The sequence below is a fragment of the Cucumis sativus genome, chromosome 6, assembly GCF_000004075.3.
Source record: "Cucumis sativus cultivar 9930 chromosome 6, Cucumber_9930_V3, whole genome shotgun sequence".
Taxonomy (NCBI): domain Eukaryota; kingdom Viridiplantae; phylum Streptophyta; class Magnoliopsida; order Cucurbitales; family Cucurbitaceae; genus Cucumis; species Cucumis sativus.
In genome coordinates, this window is record NC_026660.2 from 22,712,725 (window position 1) to 22,727,247 (window position 14,523).

Sequence of the window (14,523 nt, forward strand, 5' to 3'; positions counted from 1 at the left end):
ATTTGGCTTTTCTAGATGTGAATGGAGGACCTTAGGACATTTTTTTTTTAAAAAAAAGATCAAAATATTTCCTTGAATCTTTGTAATTTAGTTTAAAAGATAAATTTTGGTAACCATATTTATGTGGTAGCTGCTAACACTTTTTATACATACAACTGAACTTCGAACATAAATATAAATTTAAGTAAACCATTATTATTATTATTATTTTGTCTAATCACACCTTAATATGGTTGGTGGTGTCTCCAAACCTATTAACTTTAATGAGATGTTGGTCGTTTCGTGTCACGATCACGTTGCGATAAAAACTTAGTGATAAAACATTATAATTTCATTATAGCATGGAGTCACAAATATTATGCAGAATTTAGAAAATAAAAGTTAATTAACTTAATAAGAGAAAATGATTAATATGATGATAATATAGTATTACGGAAAGTTAAAATAAATTTTATGTTAAAGTGCAACATTTAGTCTATATATGATTGGGAGAAAAGTAGGATTTAATTAGTTAATTAATATGATTTTAAAATTAAAATTTAATTATCTATATTTTGAAGGGAAAAAAAACTCATAAATAGTTCTATCAAATAGGGTTCATCATAATTAAATAGTCTGTTAATAAATTTTAATTATAAATTATATATGAGCTAGTTTCTAATTTCTTTAACTCATTAGACCAAATTTACAATATTTAATTTGATCTAACAATAATAATATTTGCTAATTGGGATGTACCAAGATAATATATAATCGATTAAAGTAAAAAACAAAAAAAAAAAAAACAAAAAGAAAAAAACAACAATTTTCCTTGGTAATAGTTCTTCATTCCTAGAAAGAAAATACTTATTATTGCAATGAATCAATTTATTATAGAGAGAGAGTGTGTGTGTGTGTATATATAATTGGTTATTATCTTTATTTATTATTATCTGAACTATAATGTTATTAATTTGAGAGTCAAATTGATCAGTAATCACACACAACTCAATACTTAAATGGTTTGATTGAATCTACTTCAAGAGAGAGAGAGATATGACAAAAAGGAGGTTCATAATTATGAAGAACAACAAAGTAGTAGTATTAGTGGAGCCAATTCAAGGGAGAGAGGGAGAGAGTTTTCATAGATAATGTAAAAAGAAAAAAGAAAAACTGATAGCTTTGTATATGTTCAGACACACATGTGATTTACTGATCTTAACAAGAGATCAGGAAATTATAAGAGAGGAGTTAGGCATATGGTAAGAACTTGAAAAGGGTTGTGATCGTGAGAGATGGTGGTCGATCGAGATCACTAGGAGGATGAGTCGTTGTGGCTTCTAATAATATGATGATCTTGATGATGGTGGTGAAGAACATGTTCTTGATCTTCAGAAATGGTGTCCAAACAAGGAGAATAAGTTGGCTTTGGTGCATAAACAATCAGATGTGGTGCTTTCTCAATCCATAACAATTTACTCCTCAAATTACTTTTCCCTTTCTTACCTTTCCCCATCATCTTTACACAGAAAATAGACCTCTTTGAAATTGATGATATGATCACAGAAAGAGAATTTGTTGTGAAGAAGATGAAGTGAAGAAATCAAATATTTATAGACATAGAAAAGGGACACAGGATGGGGAGAAGCAATTACTACAAAAGAAGATTTCTTATTATTATAAAAATTAAATTGGACAATTTGGTGGACTTAATGAATTGTTTTATTAAAGCATGTGGAAAATTCAAACACTTTTTAACATAAATTTGTTGTTGAAATTGACTATATTATTCCAAACCTTAACCTACGTATCTCCCACGCTATGTAACAAAAACAGAAAAGAAGAAAAACGTTTTTACTTTTCTATTTTCAAGATTTTCTTTACACCACTGTGTCTCTCATGTGTATGCCTTCAAATTTTTAATTCTTACTTCACATAATCTAAAAACTATATGTTCAAATACTGTTTTACCTTTCAACCACTTTACTTTATTTACTTTCAAATCTTAAATTTAATCTCTATTATTACTGATTTTTTTCAAATCATTTTTATTATTTATCAACGTTTTTACTTACTATAACTTAGCAATCAAACTCAAAATTGGTTAAATTAAACATGTCGTTTAATTTTGATATGGTCAAAATTTAGCACTCATAGTATATAGTTTGTTATTTCTTCCCTATTTACTTTGTTAATTATTAATTCTTCTTTTTGTCAATAGCAGCTTTGAATTATTTGGCAGCTTTGAAAATAAATCTTTTTTTTTTAATCAAACAATTTAAGAGTAGTTCTTATTTTCATACATAACTTTTGATGACTATTATCTATTTACTAATTCCAAGAAAATCTTACTTTAAATCATATATTCACATATACTATTTTAAATTATGTATGTTTCTCTATTTCTCTTTGTTTACGTCAAAGTTTAGAAAAGTTATGTAATCAATATTCCTACTAGAAGATTTCTCTTAAAGAAAAATGTCAAATGTCACAAAACTACATGTGGAAGAATTGTCAAATGCATACGTTGAATTAATAAAAGTTAATTGAATTGATGGTGCATCAAAAATCCTCTCCTTTTCTTGTACACTAGAGGTTACGAAAACTCAAATCACCGAACTCGTAGTTATTAACACATACGAACATATGTCAATTGTTCAATTATACTCAGTTTGAGTCTCCCTCTCTCGTTCAATACAATAACCCGGAACCTCGGAGTTTGGAAGGGATAACAACAAAACATTACTTATTATATATTATAATCTAACACTTTAAAATTAATATTAAAATACAAAAATCGAAAATGTGAAGGAGGACGCGTCCCTGGTCCCTTAATAAATTCGCCACTGCCATCAATCCTTCTATCTAAAAAGAGAGAAAACATGTTAATTATCCTTGATCATAGTTAATTTCATTTTAGTCGATGATTGTGATGTTTGTTTGATTTTAGTTTGTATACTTAGTGTGATTAGTTTTTAACTTGTGTCATGCACGCGTGATATTTATGTTTCATTTTTATTTTATTGCATAACTTGATTTTTTCTCCCTAACAACCTTTTCTTCTTTTTGTCGGACAATTGGTTAATTTTCCTCCCAATTATGGTTTAAGATTAAACTCATAAAAAGTTCTTAAAATGAAATGCTATAATGATTGCTAGACAATTCTACTTTGGTTTACCATTCTAAATTATAGAAACTTTAAGATAAGAGAGATAGTGAATGAAGAAAAAATACAAATTAAAAGAAGATGCCTTTTTCTTATATACGTGCATATAGATATTCTTAAAGAAGTTAATTGATGGGATATTATATTTTCATAAATCGCATACTATCAACTAAGGACATATTTTTCTAATTTCTATTGATGTTTGAATTGGTCTTTGGATATGCTTTCATTTTTTCTAATGATTACGGATTTCTTGGATCAAATCCAATAACTTCTCAATTTGATCGGCCTAGTCCTAGGTGGGTAGATCAATTGAACAATCCACGACTAATGAAAGATATTATAAAGTGCATGTTTTATGTATCAACTTGAAACATCGATCAAATGTAAAAGATTTTCGAAAGATATATTTTTAAAATAAACACATCTAGAAAAACATAGAAAACCAAAAAAGAAATAGGAAGAAAATAAACCACCCAAATTGAAAACATAAACATTTCTTCTTATTTAGAAGGCTATCCAAATGGTGTGCAAAGTGTTTTATAACCCTTCATATTTAAAAATTACTAAATATTCATTCATTGTATTTTGTGCTAGAATTAATAATTATATGTTTACTAATTATTTCCATTTAGAAGATGTAATTATTTCCTTCATTGTTACAAGTTTTAGTTTTGTTGAGTTATTAAAAATTGAAAGAGTTTTTGATTTTGTTAAGTTATTAGTTATTTATAGGTTACAATCAATGTAATCAATTCATAAAATCATTTAATTTTTTATTGGATTAGAATAAAAATAGTAAAGGACAGTATAGATGTAATTTCAAAAACCTACTCCCCGATGCTATTATGTTTCTTTGACTAAATATGTTGACAGCTTTCTTATAAAGAACACATTTTCTTTCGCTTCACACCCAAAACAAAATGTGTGTATGTCACTGAGTGTCATCAACAAACTTCTAGTGAGAACGTTTTGGTAGATTAGTATTTAACAAAGTCATCAAAAATTCTACTTTTTTTTTTAGGATCCAACATTCCACCGATAGCAAGAAAACAAATCAATAATCAGATTCTCTGTTAAGGCGAGGAACGAAGAAAGCATTTAAGGCGAGAAATGTAATGCATCAGAGTTAGGTTAATATTATTGACACAGAGATAGAGTAGAATTCACATGAAGAGATTCAGAACTTTTATACTTCATTTCATCTTTTTCTTCTACAAGTTTCTCCAAAATAGATTTCAGTACTTGACAAAGAAAAGAAACCCCATTATCATAACAAGGCTCAGATTTTTATACTAAGCAGTTATTAGTATCACAGTAGAGCAAATTAGAGTTGTAAAATGTGCAGAATAAAGAAAGAAAGAAGGAAAGACAAGGTTTAGGACCTTTCTTTCTCATTACAATCTTCTGTTTCTTCCTCTTCTTTAATGGTTTCTAAAGCAGGAGATGAAGAAGCTCTGTTTGGAAGAACAAATAAAGCCGGTGATTTCTCCATCCAGTACAACATCTGAACTTTCTCAGCCATTCTTTTGTTTTAAACTCAGAACTGAAGCTTTGATTCTATCCCAGAAAGAAAAAAATCAAATGATGAGCCTCTTTTTCCTTTCTGGTTATGAGAAATGGAGGAAGATGAAGTAAGTGGAAAATGGAGTCTTTCCTTTATATAAAGAAGACGAAACCGAGTGGGAGTCAACAAACCAACCCCACGTGGAAAGTTAACAATTACGCCATGCCTTTCATCACATGTGAAAATGATTTTAGACTTTAAAATTTTTCCATGTGAACGAAATGACCTGGAATTCCAATAAGTTGGGGTTTGTTGGTTCAGTTGGGAGAAATTTTTTATTATTACATCATCTTTACACTTGTTTTTGTTCCAAGAAGCTTCCATCTCTTTGAAAACAGAGATCCAAGCGATCGATATGTTCAGGAGAAAAGGGAATTGAAACCTGCAAATACGAGTAAAAGAATTGGGGGGGTTATGAGTCATCGGGATAGTCCTCCACGACGTCTTCAAAAATGGGTTCCAACGATGGGATGGTAGAGGGTTTCTGGGGGTAAGAGATGAGAATTGGAGCAACCACAACCCAAGAATTCAATTTCATGATGTTCTTCGCCATTGGTGGAGCTTCTTCTAGGTAAAGCTTGGCTAATTTATTTGAATCTTCCCTCTTCCTTCTGTTCAAGAAAGAAGAGAGAGAGATTGGAAACTTTTTTTGTAGTGGTCAAAACAAATGACAACTTTTTCTAATGAACAATGGATGGAAATTAAAGATTGTATTGAGTTTAAGATGAAGATGGAGGGAGTTTAATATAGATAAAGGAAGAGAAGGAAAATGGAAGGACAGCAAAAAAAAAAAAAGGAAAGCAGTTACTGAATGAATGATGGTTTATGGATGCACGTGGAACAATGCAAGGAAATCATCAGAAACAGAAACACCAAAATTGGGAGAGTAACAACAGCCACAGAAAACAAAATTACCAAAAGGTATAATCATTTTTGGAATTGCCTTTCACACTTCAAAGGTTCTATTCCGATATACTTCGATCCGCAACATCCAGTAAAATTGTAATGGAACAGAAAGATTAGCATAACCTTTCCACAACAACACAAAAATAGGGAGATAGTCCAATAATCCGCAACATCCAGTAAAATTGTAATGGAACAGAAAGATTAGCATAACCTTTCCACAACAACACAAAAATAGGGAGATAGTCCAATAATCTCGTTATAATTATAACGAGGGAACATAAACTAGTCCTACAAGTCTACAAATCAATACAAACTATATAACCTCACTCATTACTTAATATGAAGGGAAAGATAAAAGAAAGAAAATGATATAATGATTATCTAGTTTACCACACTAATTTCTTAATAGGAAGAGGAATGATCAAGATTGAAAATAGTAGAATAATTATCTAGTTTAATAGACTTATCACAACTAGAAAGAACCGTTTCTTCAAGCAAAGATAACCATGGATTTGACTCAAATCTTCAAACAAACATATCAACTAAACCAACGATGCACACAAATTTGAGATAACCATCGATGTTTTCAAGAGTCAATTGATTACATGATTTCATATATCTGCTCAGCATACCTATACTAATAATTGATTGTCCAATACAATGAGAAGGAGAAAATTAACAAATATAAAATGTGTCCCTTTAAAATGGTAAAACGTTCAAGACTAAAAGTAAAAAACCCAAAAGAACACCCATAGATTAAACATTTCAATATAGAACCAAATATGTCAACCAAATCAATATCAAAAATTAAATCATCGTTTAACAGTTAACAGGCAAGAAATCCCAGTTTCAAGTCTAACAAGTTGGAAGCAAAAAGTGATTCGATTTTCATCACTCCTTGAATAGAAGCAGGAAGTATTCCAGATATGTAACTTCTTGTAAGATGCAGAAATATGTTTCACAGATGAGTAAATACTCAAATTCACGAGCAACAGAAAATAAAGGCCACACAAGCTCACAAAATAGGCTACAGTTTGATGAATTCAACAAGTAGATAAGTAGAGACAGTCTAGAAATCGTTCTCATAAACTTATCCAAAGTAAAAAAGAGAAAAACCAAAGAGACTTTCTACTTCAATACTACAAATCCATTTCGGACAAGCTATACAAGCATGAAACCTTCTCAGCACAGTCCAACGCAACTTAATGAAAATCTAAATAAATGATAAATGGGTGCCTTAGAAGCACGGATACAAACAATCCAAAGAATGCTTACAAACAGATCACAACATAAGGGAGCCCACATACAGATCATAGAACCCCAATTCATCTGGACTCCACTGTTTCCAATGCAGAAATAATATGTTCTGATGAATTACAAACAATCCAAAGAATGCTGAGTTATAACGAGACAACTAATAATATAAGATCAATGCAGAAAGAGGATAAATGAAAACACCTCCAGAAAGAAAAAAGTATGCCCTGCATTCAGTGTAATGTAAGTAAGGAATAATCACAAAAGGGCTATTCTCAATAATACAACCGGAAATGCAACGATATGAATCGAAACAAAAAATCTAAAACTTGAGTTCAAAACGGAACTACAATGCTTCCATCTCCGAAATGAAGCAAGCTTTTCCACATTAAATAAATCCTTATATCCGGAGATATAGTCATTTGAAGACAATAAAAAGAAACATCTTTAAAACTCCAAAACTGAAACTACAAAGTAAGAGTTCAAATGCGAAAAACAAAAAGAAAAAAAAAATCACTCTCAATCCTGAGGAATTTCAACATCCCCATCAGTAATTTCCTGCTGCAAATCCTTCGGGTCCTTACCATCGACCGTACACCCAACAGAAACGCAAGTACCGAGAATCTCCTTAACGGATCCACTGAGATCCTTAGCCATAGACCTGGGGCGCATAACCCTAGCAATCTCAATAACATCGTCAAGCGAGATATTACCATTGTGCTTGATGTTCTTGGTCTTCTTGCGGTCGCGTTCGGGCTCTTTGAGGGCCTTGATGACCAAAGCAGCAGCAGAGGGAACCACAGAGACCTTGGCTTGACGGTTCTGGACAGTAAGCTTGACGGTAACTCTGAGACCCTTCCATTCCTTGGCAGTCTCCTTGGCAATGTCTTCTCCGATCTTCTTTGGGGAGAGACCTAGAGGACCGATTTTGGGAGCGAGAGAACTGGCGGCTCCGACCTCACCTCCGGTAACTCGGACGAAAACCTCGACGACCTGAGAAGGATCGAGCTTGGGCGGCATAATTGAATAATGGGATTAGTTGGATTGAAATTCTGAGTTCAGAGGCGATGGGCGGAGGCGGAAATCGAAGGGAAGGGTAAGGTTTTGAAGGAACGTATAAAAGCTAGGGTTTTACTCCTTCTCAAGCGCCTGCCAAATTACTAATTTCTCCTTTTTCTTTCACATTTTCATTCCCTTTTGGGCTTTTTGGCCCGGCCCATCCATTCCAATAATTTCCTCTCTTTCCCTAAAACTTAAAAAGCAAATAATAAAAAAAACCAATTTCAATAGAAAAAATTAAAACAAAATTTGAATTGCTCTCGTTGAGAGTCGAACTCAAGACCTCCCGCTTACTAAACGGGTGCTCTAACCAACTGAGCTACGAGAGCACGTTGAACTTTCCGGTTGTCTTTTTCATAATTATTAATTAACTTTCTTTTTAATCTTTCGCAACTCTAAAATCGTATTCGGTATAGTTCACCAAATTGGCCCATCCGTTTTTGCAAGGTTAAATTATCCTTAACGTTGTTGATGCCATATTTAAATTACAACACTTCAATCACTAACATATCAGCTTTTCTAGGAATTATCTCTTCAAAATCGCTTCCATTTATATACCTAACAATCTCTTGGTTTGGAACAATTTCCTTCTTTTTTTCACTTGCTAGCTCCAAGATCTGAAACACCAACTGCCCATTTTCTTTTTGAGACACATGAAGTCAAACACATGTGATATCTGCTGCCCCATTTATTTGATTTCACAAGGTAAGATTTCAAATATATAAAGTAAAAAGGTGAGTGAAATTAGGCTTTTAGATCAATGGTAAAAAAAGATTAATAGGAAGATGCTTCACATGATACTCACAAACATTATAGTACGATCAGTTTTTTGTGGTTTAGTTTCTTCAGCTCATGAAAGCTTTTAAGTTCCCAATAATGGTTGGCTCCTAACAAGGCCAAAGTCTCTCTCATTTGTTTAATAAACTCATCACCATCTAAAATTATATTATATATAAATATATACAAACCTATATTCTTCTCATGCATACACGTCGTCCATGGAGATTATCAATGACCACAATAAGGTTATTCTGATCAATGGCGAAGCTGGGAGGAGGAGGAACAGTGAGAGAAGGAAAGAGGTGGGAATAATTTCTTGTATTTCTGATGAAGATTATGACCATGATCGAGATCATGTGGTGAAGGGAATGATACTAGATCCAACTTTGCCCATATTGAACAAATGGAACAGGGTTTTTCTAGTGGCTTCTCTAGTCTCACTATTTGTTGACCCCCTCTTCTTCTTCCTACCGGTGGTGAACGCGGAGGACGGGTGCATCCAAATGAGTACAGAATTGGGTGTGGCGTTGACAGTGGTCCGATCCATGGCGGATGTGTTCTACATAGCGCACATACTCATTAGGTTTAGGACAGCTTATGTAGCTCCCTCCTCCAGAATCTTCGGGAGAGGAGACCTCGTGATTCACCCTTCTAAGATCGCAGCAAACTATCTTGGTTTCGAGTTTTGGCTTCATTTTGCTGCTGCATTGCCTCTTCCACAGGTCCCTTCTCTTTTGTTGCATTATTCATTACAATAATATCGTTATACTTACAAAAGTTGTAGATAGTGTATGTATATATATATCATCATCCCCAACCTTAAACAAACGTTTCAAAACTAAGGTGTATGATCAAAAGTTGAAGGTATATCGTGAATAATAAATATTAACGGTGTGTACGATGGTGATCAGGCATTCATATGGATTGCAATTCCAAAAATGAGGGGATGGAGTTGCATAGTTCGGTTGTGCATTCTGTTTCAGTACGTGTTGAGGTTGTATCTCATCTTCCCTTTATCAGATCAAATCATTAAGGCCACTGGAGTTCTGATGAAAACAGCTTGGGTTGGAGCTGTTTATAACCTAATGCTCTTTATGCTAGCAAGCCATGTAATTACCTTTCAAACTCTCTTACATACATCCAATTTTAATTCATTTAAAATATTTGGTTGGTTTCTAGGTTTTAAGTCCCCTTTTTATATCATTCTTATCCTAAAATATATATTACTCATTTAGTGGTTAAGTTGTAAGTTTTAGGTTTTGAGTTTGATTTTTATTTAGCTATAGAATTTTAAAATGTTGTAATTTTTTTTTATATTGAAATTTGAGTTTTGTTTCAATTTTGTCACTAGATTTTAAGGTTCTCACTTTTACTTAGCTAATAGGCATAAACACAATATGATTATCAAGGTTAAAACTGTAAATCTTGAATAGAAACAAAATTGCAACATTTTATAGACTAAATTGAAATCAAACTCAAAACTTAAAAAAAATGTGTAATAATATTTTTGGAATATGAGATCAAATATAAACTATTTCCAAAAAGTTAAAATCCAAAAAGATTTTTTTTTCAATTATAGAAAGATACCATTGAACTTGTTTTTAAAACTACTTTCTAGAGTAGAAAAACCCTTACTTATTAGATCTTAGAACACAAAGTCGATGAATAAGGGTTTACGTAAGCAGGGTTGGGTTGGGCCTTGGAAGAAAATTATAAACCAATCCAAAATATTCAGGTTGACTAGAAATGAACACTATCTATTTAAGCAAGTGTCAACGGCCAATTCAATCCGGTCTAAAAAATTTGAGTTTGGTTGGGGTTGTTTTTTTTTCACAAAATTTTATATTGTTTTTTAATATGGGTAAGCAAATTTTCATTCAAAATGAGGTTTACTTTTACGTTTTAGGTTATATATATTATACATAATTAGGTTGAGTCGGGTCAACCCAACCCTTTACTTACTCGACTATCTAATTCAACCTTATTTTTTATCCAATTTTCTAACTCAACTCAATCCAAGGTTTATGTAAGTTTAATTGATGTATATATGTTTATAGGTATTGGGGTCGTGCTGGTACCTTCTATCCATAGGAAGACAAATGGAATGCTGGAAAAAAGTGTGCAATTTGGGGCATTACTTGGATTGTGAATATGAGCATTTTTATTGTAAAGCTGCACAAAGAGATCATCCTGCTTGGTGGTTTCATCTTAAAGCAAGCAATATCTCAGATTTATGTAATCCAACTGCTACCAATTTCTTCCACTTTGGGATTTTTTCTGATTCTTTTGCTTCAACTTCTTCCCCCTTCATCACTAGGTACTTGTACTGTTTCTGGTGGGGATTGAGGAATTTGAGGTACTTTCTCTTAAAACTTTGCTGATTTGTGATTCGTGTTGAATGTGTGCTAAAAGTAATTTGAATGTTTTGTTTTTGCAGCTCTCTAGGACAAAATTTGCTAACAAGTAGCAATGTGGGAGAGATCAATTTCGCTATTGTCATTGCCATTCTCGGGTTGGTGCTTTTTGCTCTTCTCATTGGAAATATGCAAGTAATTATCTAACCTTCCTACCCTTTTTTTTCTTTACCAAAACAGCATTTCTCTTTTTAGGTATAATTGTAACAAACTTGTACAGTTTATGCAAATTTTGAATTTTAAATTTGATTTGGTGATTTTGGAATTATATGTGTATAATTAGACATATCTCCAATCAACAACATTAAGACTAGAAGAATGGAGAAGAAGAAGAAGAGACACGGAGCAATGGATGCAACACAGACAATTACCAAATCAATTGAAACAATGTGTAAGAAACTATGACCAATTCCGATGGATTGCAACCCACGGCGTCGACGAACAACAAATTCTAAAATCCCTTCCTCTCGATCTCCGACGACACATCAAACGCCATCTCTGTTTAGATCTCCTCCGTCAAGTTCCTCTGCTAGACGAAATGGAAGAAACAATGTTAGACGCAATTTGCGAGAGATTAAACCCCTATTTAATCACTTCCAACACCTATTTAATTCGAGAAGGCGACCCAGTTAACGAAATGCTGTTCATAATCCGTGGGTATTTGGATTCCCACACCACCAACGGCGGCCGGACTGGGTTCTTCAACTCGAGCCGCCTTGGGCCCAGTGATTTCTGCGGTGAGGAGTTGCTACCTTGGGCTTTGGTTGATGATCCTAGGACGGCAGCGGTGTTTCCGTCGTCAACCAGGACGGTGAAGGCGGTGACGGAAGTGGAAGGGTTCGCGCTTGTGGCGGAGGATTTGAAGTTTGTGGCAGCGCAATTTCGGAAGCTGCATAGTAAACAGATTAGGAGTACATTTAGGTTTTATTCGCATCAATGGCGGACATGGGCGGCGTGTTTCATTCAGGCGGCGTGGTTTAGGTATAAGCGGCGGATGAAGAAGGAGGAAGAAGATGAGATTAATGTTGTGAGGAAGATGAATGTTGTTCATCATAGGTCGTTGGTGAAGCCACTTCAACTTGATTTCTCTGTTGAACATAGATGACGTTTTTTCTCCAAATGACATGTATGGGAACATATCAATATAGATATTATTGATATTAGAATTGCTAATCTTACAAAAATGAATCACAAACTAATCCATCCGAATCTGAATCCCATAGTATGTTTTGATTAAGGATTATTATAATATTCTACTTACTTATAATATTTCAAGTGTACATTATTTTAATTTTGCTAATGACAATAACAATATATTTGGTGTGAATTTTTAAATAGTAGTTATTGTAGAGTAGAGATTTATAATCTTAACATGTTTTATCATGTTAGAGATGTGTCTTAAAGATTTAATGAATTGATTCATCTCTACTTAATATAGAATGAAGATTAACCAAAAAAAAAAACATACGGTACAAATTTGTTTTTATTAAAAAGATGTATTTTATTTGATATTTAATTGAGTAGTGAGTCAAAGCAAGTAATGAGCCAAAAATAATGATAGGTTTGATGTATGATGATGTTATTTTTAGATTTATTTTGATTTGGTAGGAAGTATAAATTTAGATATTTATTGTATTGTGAAATCAGAATTTGAAAATTGAATTTAAAAGAAAAGAAAAAAGTGGAAGAGAGTGTTCCATTATGAGTACTCACTCCACTTGGATTGTGGGTTAAGTCCAAATGATTTGGGCTGAAGCCCAAGGCCAAGCCCATTTTCTGACCAATGTCACATCCCCTCATAACCCTCCTTCTTTCTCCACATTTCTTTAAGACTAAATTCTACTTAACTACTTAAAACGAGCTGCCTTAATGTAACTTTTGAATTGTTGTAATAATAAAAAAGAAACATTTACCCAAAACACATGATTAATTTAAATGAAATGAACAAAGTTTATATGTAATATGTATAACATTAATTAATCATGATTTGATGAGATAAGACAAGTCAAGTGATGTAATTAATATTTGGTAATTTCCCTAAGTATTATTTTGAAGGAAAAAGAAAATAGGAATTGATTTGACAAATGAGGATATGTGGGGTAGTACTTATGGAAGAGTTGAGATTCCAACTCCAAAGGGCATATGTTTTCTATGTGTTTGACTTATTATGTTCTATGACCAACCATTAAACTTTTTTTTTTTTTAAAAAAAAAGATGCTTTCTTTTTCACTATATTTTAGGCTTTTTTACTCCTTGGAAAAAGAATAAAATTGCTTTTAATCTCACTTTCAAAGGCTTTTTATTTATTTTATATAATTAAAATAAAATAAAAATTTCTCTCCTTTGGGTGGTCCAACATAAAAACAAGCCTAAAAATCATCCCCATTTATTTCCATCCTCATATCTTAAAAGTGATAAACAAAAATCCTACCTAATTTAAAACGTGTCTCACTTAAAGTAACAAAAAGTTCTTCTACTTTGAACTTTTAAACCTAGCTATATTCTTAGTAATCTTTTAACATGGTATTAGTTAGATTATAAGATTTGGATAGGTTAGTTTAATTTCTACCGAGAATTTGGTTTAGTTGAAAGGAATAGAATCGAGTGAGTTTAATTTATTTTTATTTTCTTTTTTATAAAAGTAGGGATATTTTAATCGAGGAATACTTTTAGTTTATGTCGTCTTTCTCATGTGTGATGTTTGAGTGGTATCCAAGTAGATTTAGCAAAGATGTTATGTAAGTGAGAGTGTGTGTGTGTGTGTGGAATATTGAAAGCATATATACACAAAATGAGTTGATGGGGCCACACCCACAAAGCAAAGCAAAGCATGCATGGCCGAAATTTTGGAAAAGAAAATGTGCTATTTCATTCATCTCCATAATTGCACAAACGCCATCATAAAAATCCATACCTTAATTCAACAACACACATCCATCTTCTAATTTCCTCTCATCCTCCCATTGAAATTATTGAATTTATAAATACAAGGACTTAGAATCAACTCAAATTACTACAAAAACCACCATAAAATATGGAAAAGAAACCACTTTCATATCTACTACTCCCGGTCTTGTCAAAGACAAAAAAGATACGTCTAGAAGAGAAGATGGGTGGACGGATGGAACTCTGTTTCTTGTTTGGTTCTAAAAGATTTTAAAATCTATTGTGATCAATAATTTAATGGATACTTTTTTTTATATATAAAAAGTGAAATTGTGAAGTCTAATAAGTTACGAGCTATTAAGATTTACAATGCAAGGAGTTAATTAGTAACTAGACATAATTCTGACGTCTTTTAGTTGTGAAGTTCATAAACTCGTTGGAACAAACTTCTCTTACAATAGGTTAAATGCAAGATTAGGGCATTTAAGAACTTAATTTTCAGCAAATTAAGG

General features: G+C 32.5%; 2 protein-coding genes and 1 non-coding gene across 3 annotated transcripts; 1 reads left to right on the top strand and 2 right to left on the bottom strand.

Annotated features, from left to right (window-relative positions):
* Window positions 1–7,082: 7,082 nt before the first annotated feature.
* LOC101216324 (60S ribosomal protein L12-1) lies at window positions 7,083–8,008 on the bottom strand. Its single transcript, XM_004143201.3, has one exon. It carries the CDS (start codon window positions 7,890–7,892, stop codon window positions 7,392–7,394), a length of 501 nt encoding a protein of 166 aa, XP_004143249.1. The 5' UTR covers window positions 7,893–8,008; the 3' UTR covers window positions 7,083–7,391.
* Window positions 8,009–8,186: 178 nt separating this feature from the next.
* On the bottom strand, window positions 8,187–8,260 carry TRNAT-AGU. The gene has a single exon. It is a non-coding gene; the product is annotated as a tRNA-Thr (tRNA).
* Window positions 8,261–8,891: 631 nt separating this feature from the next.
* LOC101221856 (protein CNGC15b) lies at window positions 8,892–12,392 on the top strand. Its single transcript, XM_004143307.3, has 5 exons — window positions 8,892–9,433; window positions 9,623–9,820; window positions 10,769–11,067; window positions 11,149–11,260; window positions 11,409–12,392. Exons 1-5 carry the CDS (start codon window positions 8,930–8,932, stop codon window positions 12,228–12,230), a joined length of 1,935 nt encoding a protein of 644 aa, XP_004143355.1. The 5' UTR covers window positions 8,892–8,929; the 3' UTR covers window positions 12,231–12,392.
* The last annotated feature ends 2,131 nt before the right edge of the window (window positions 12,393–14,523 follow it).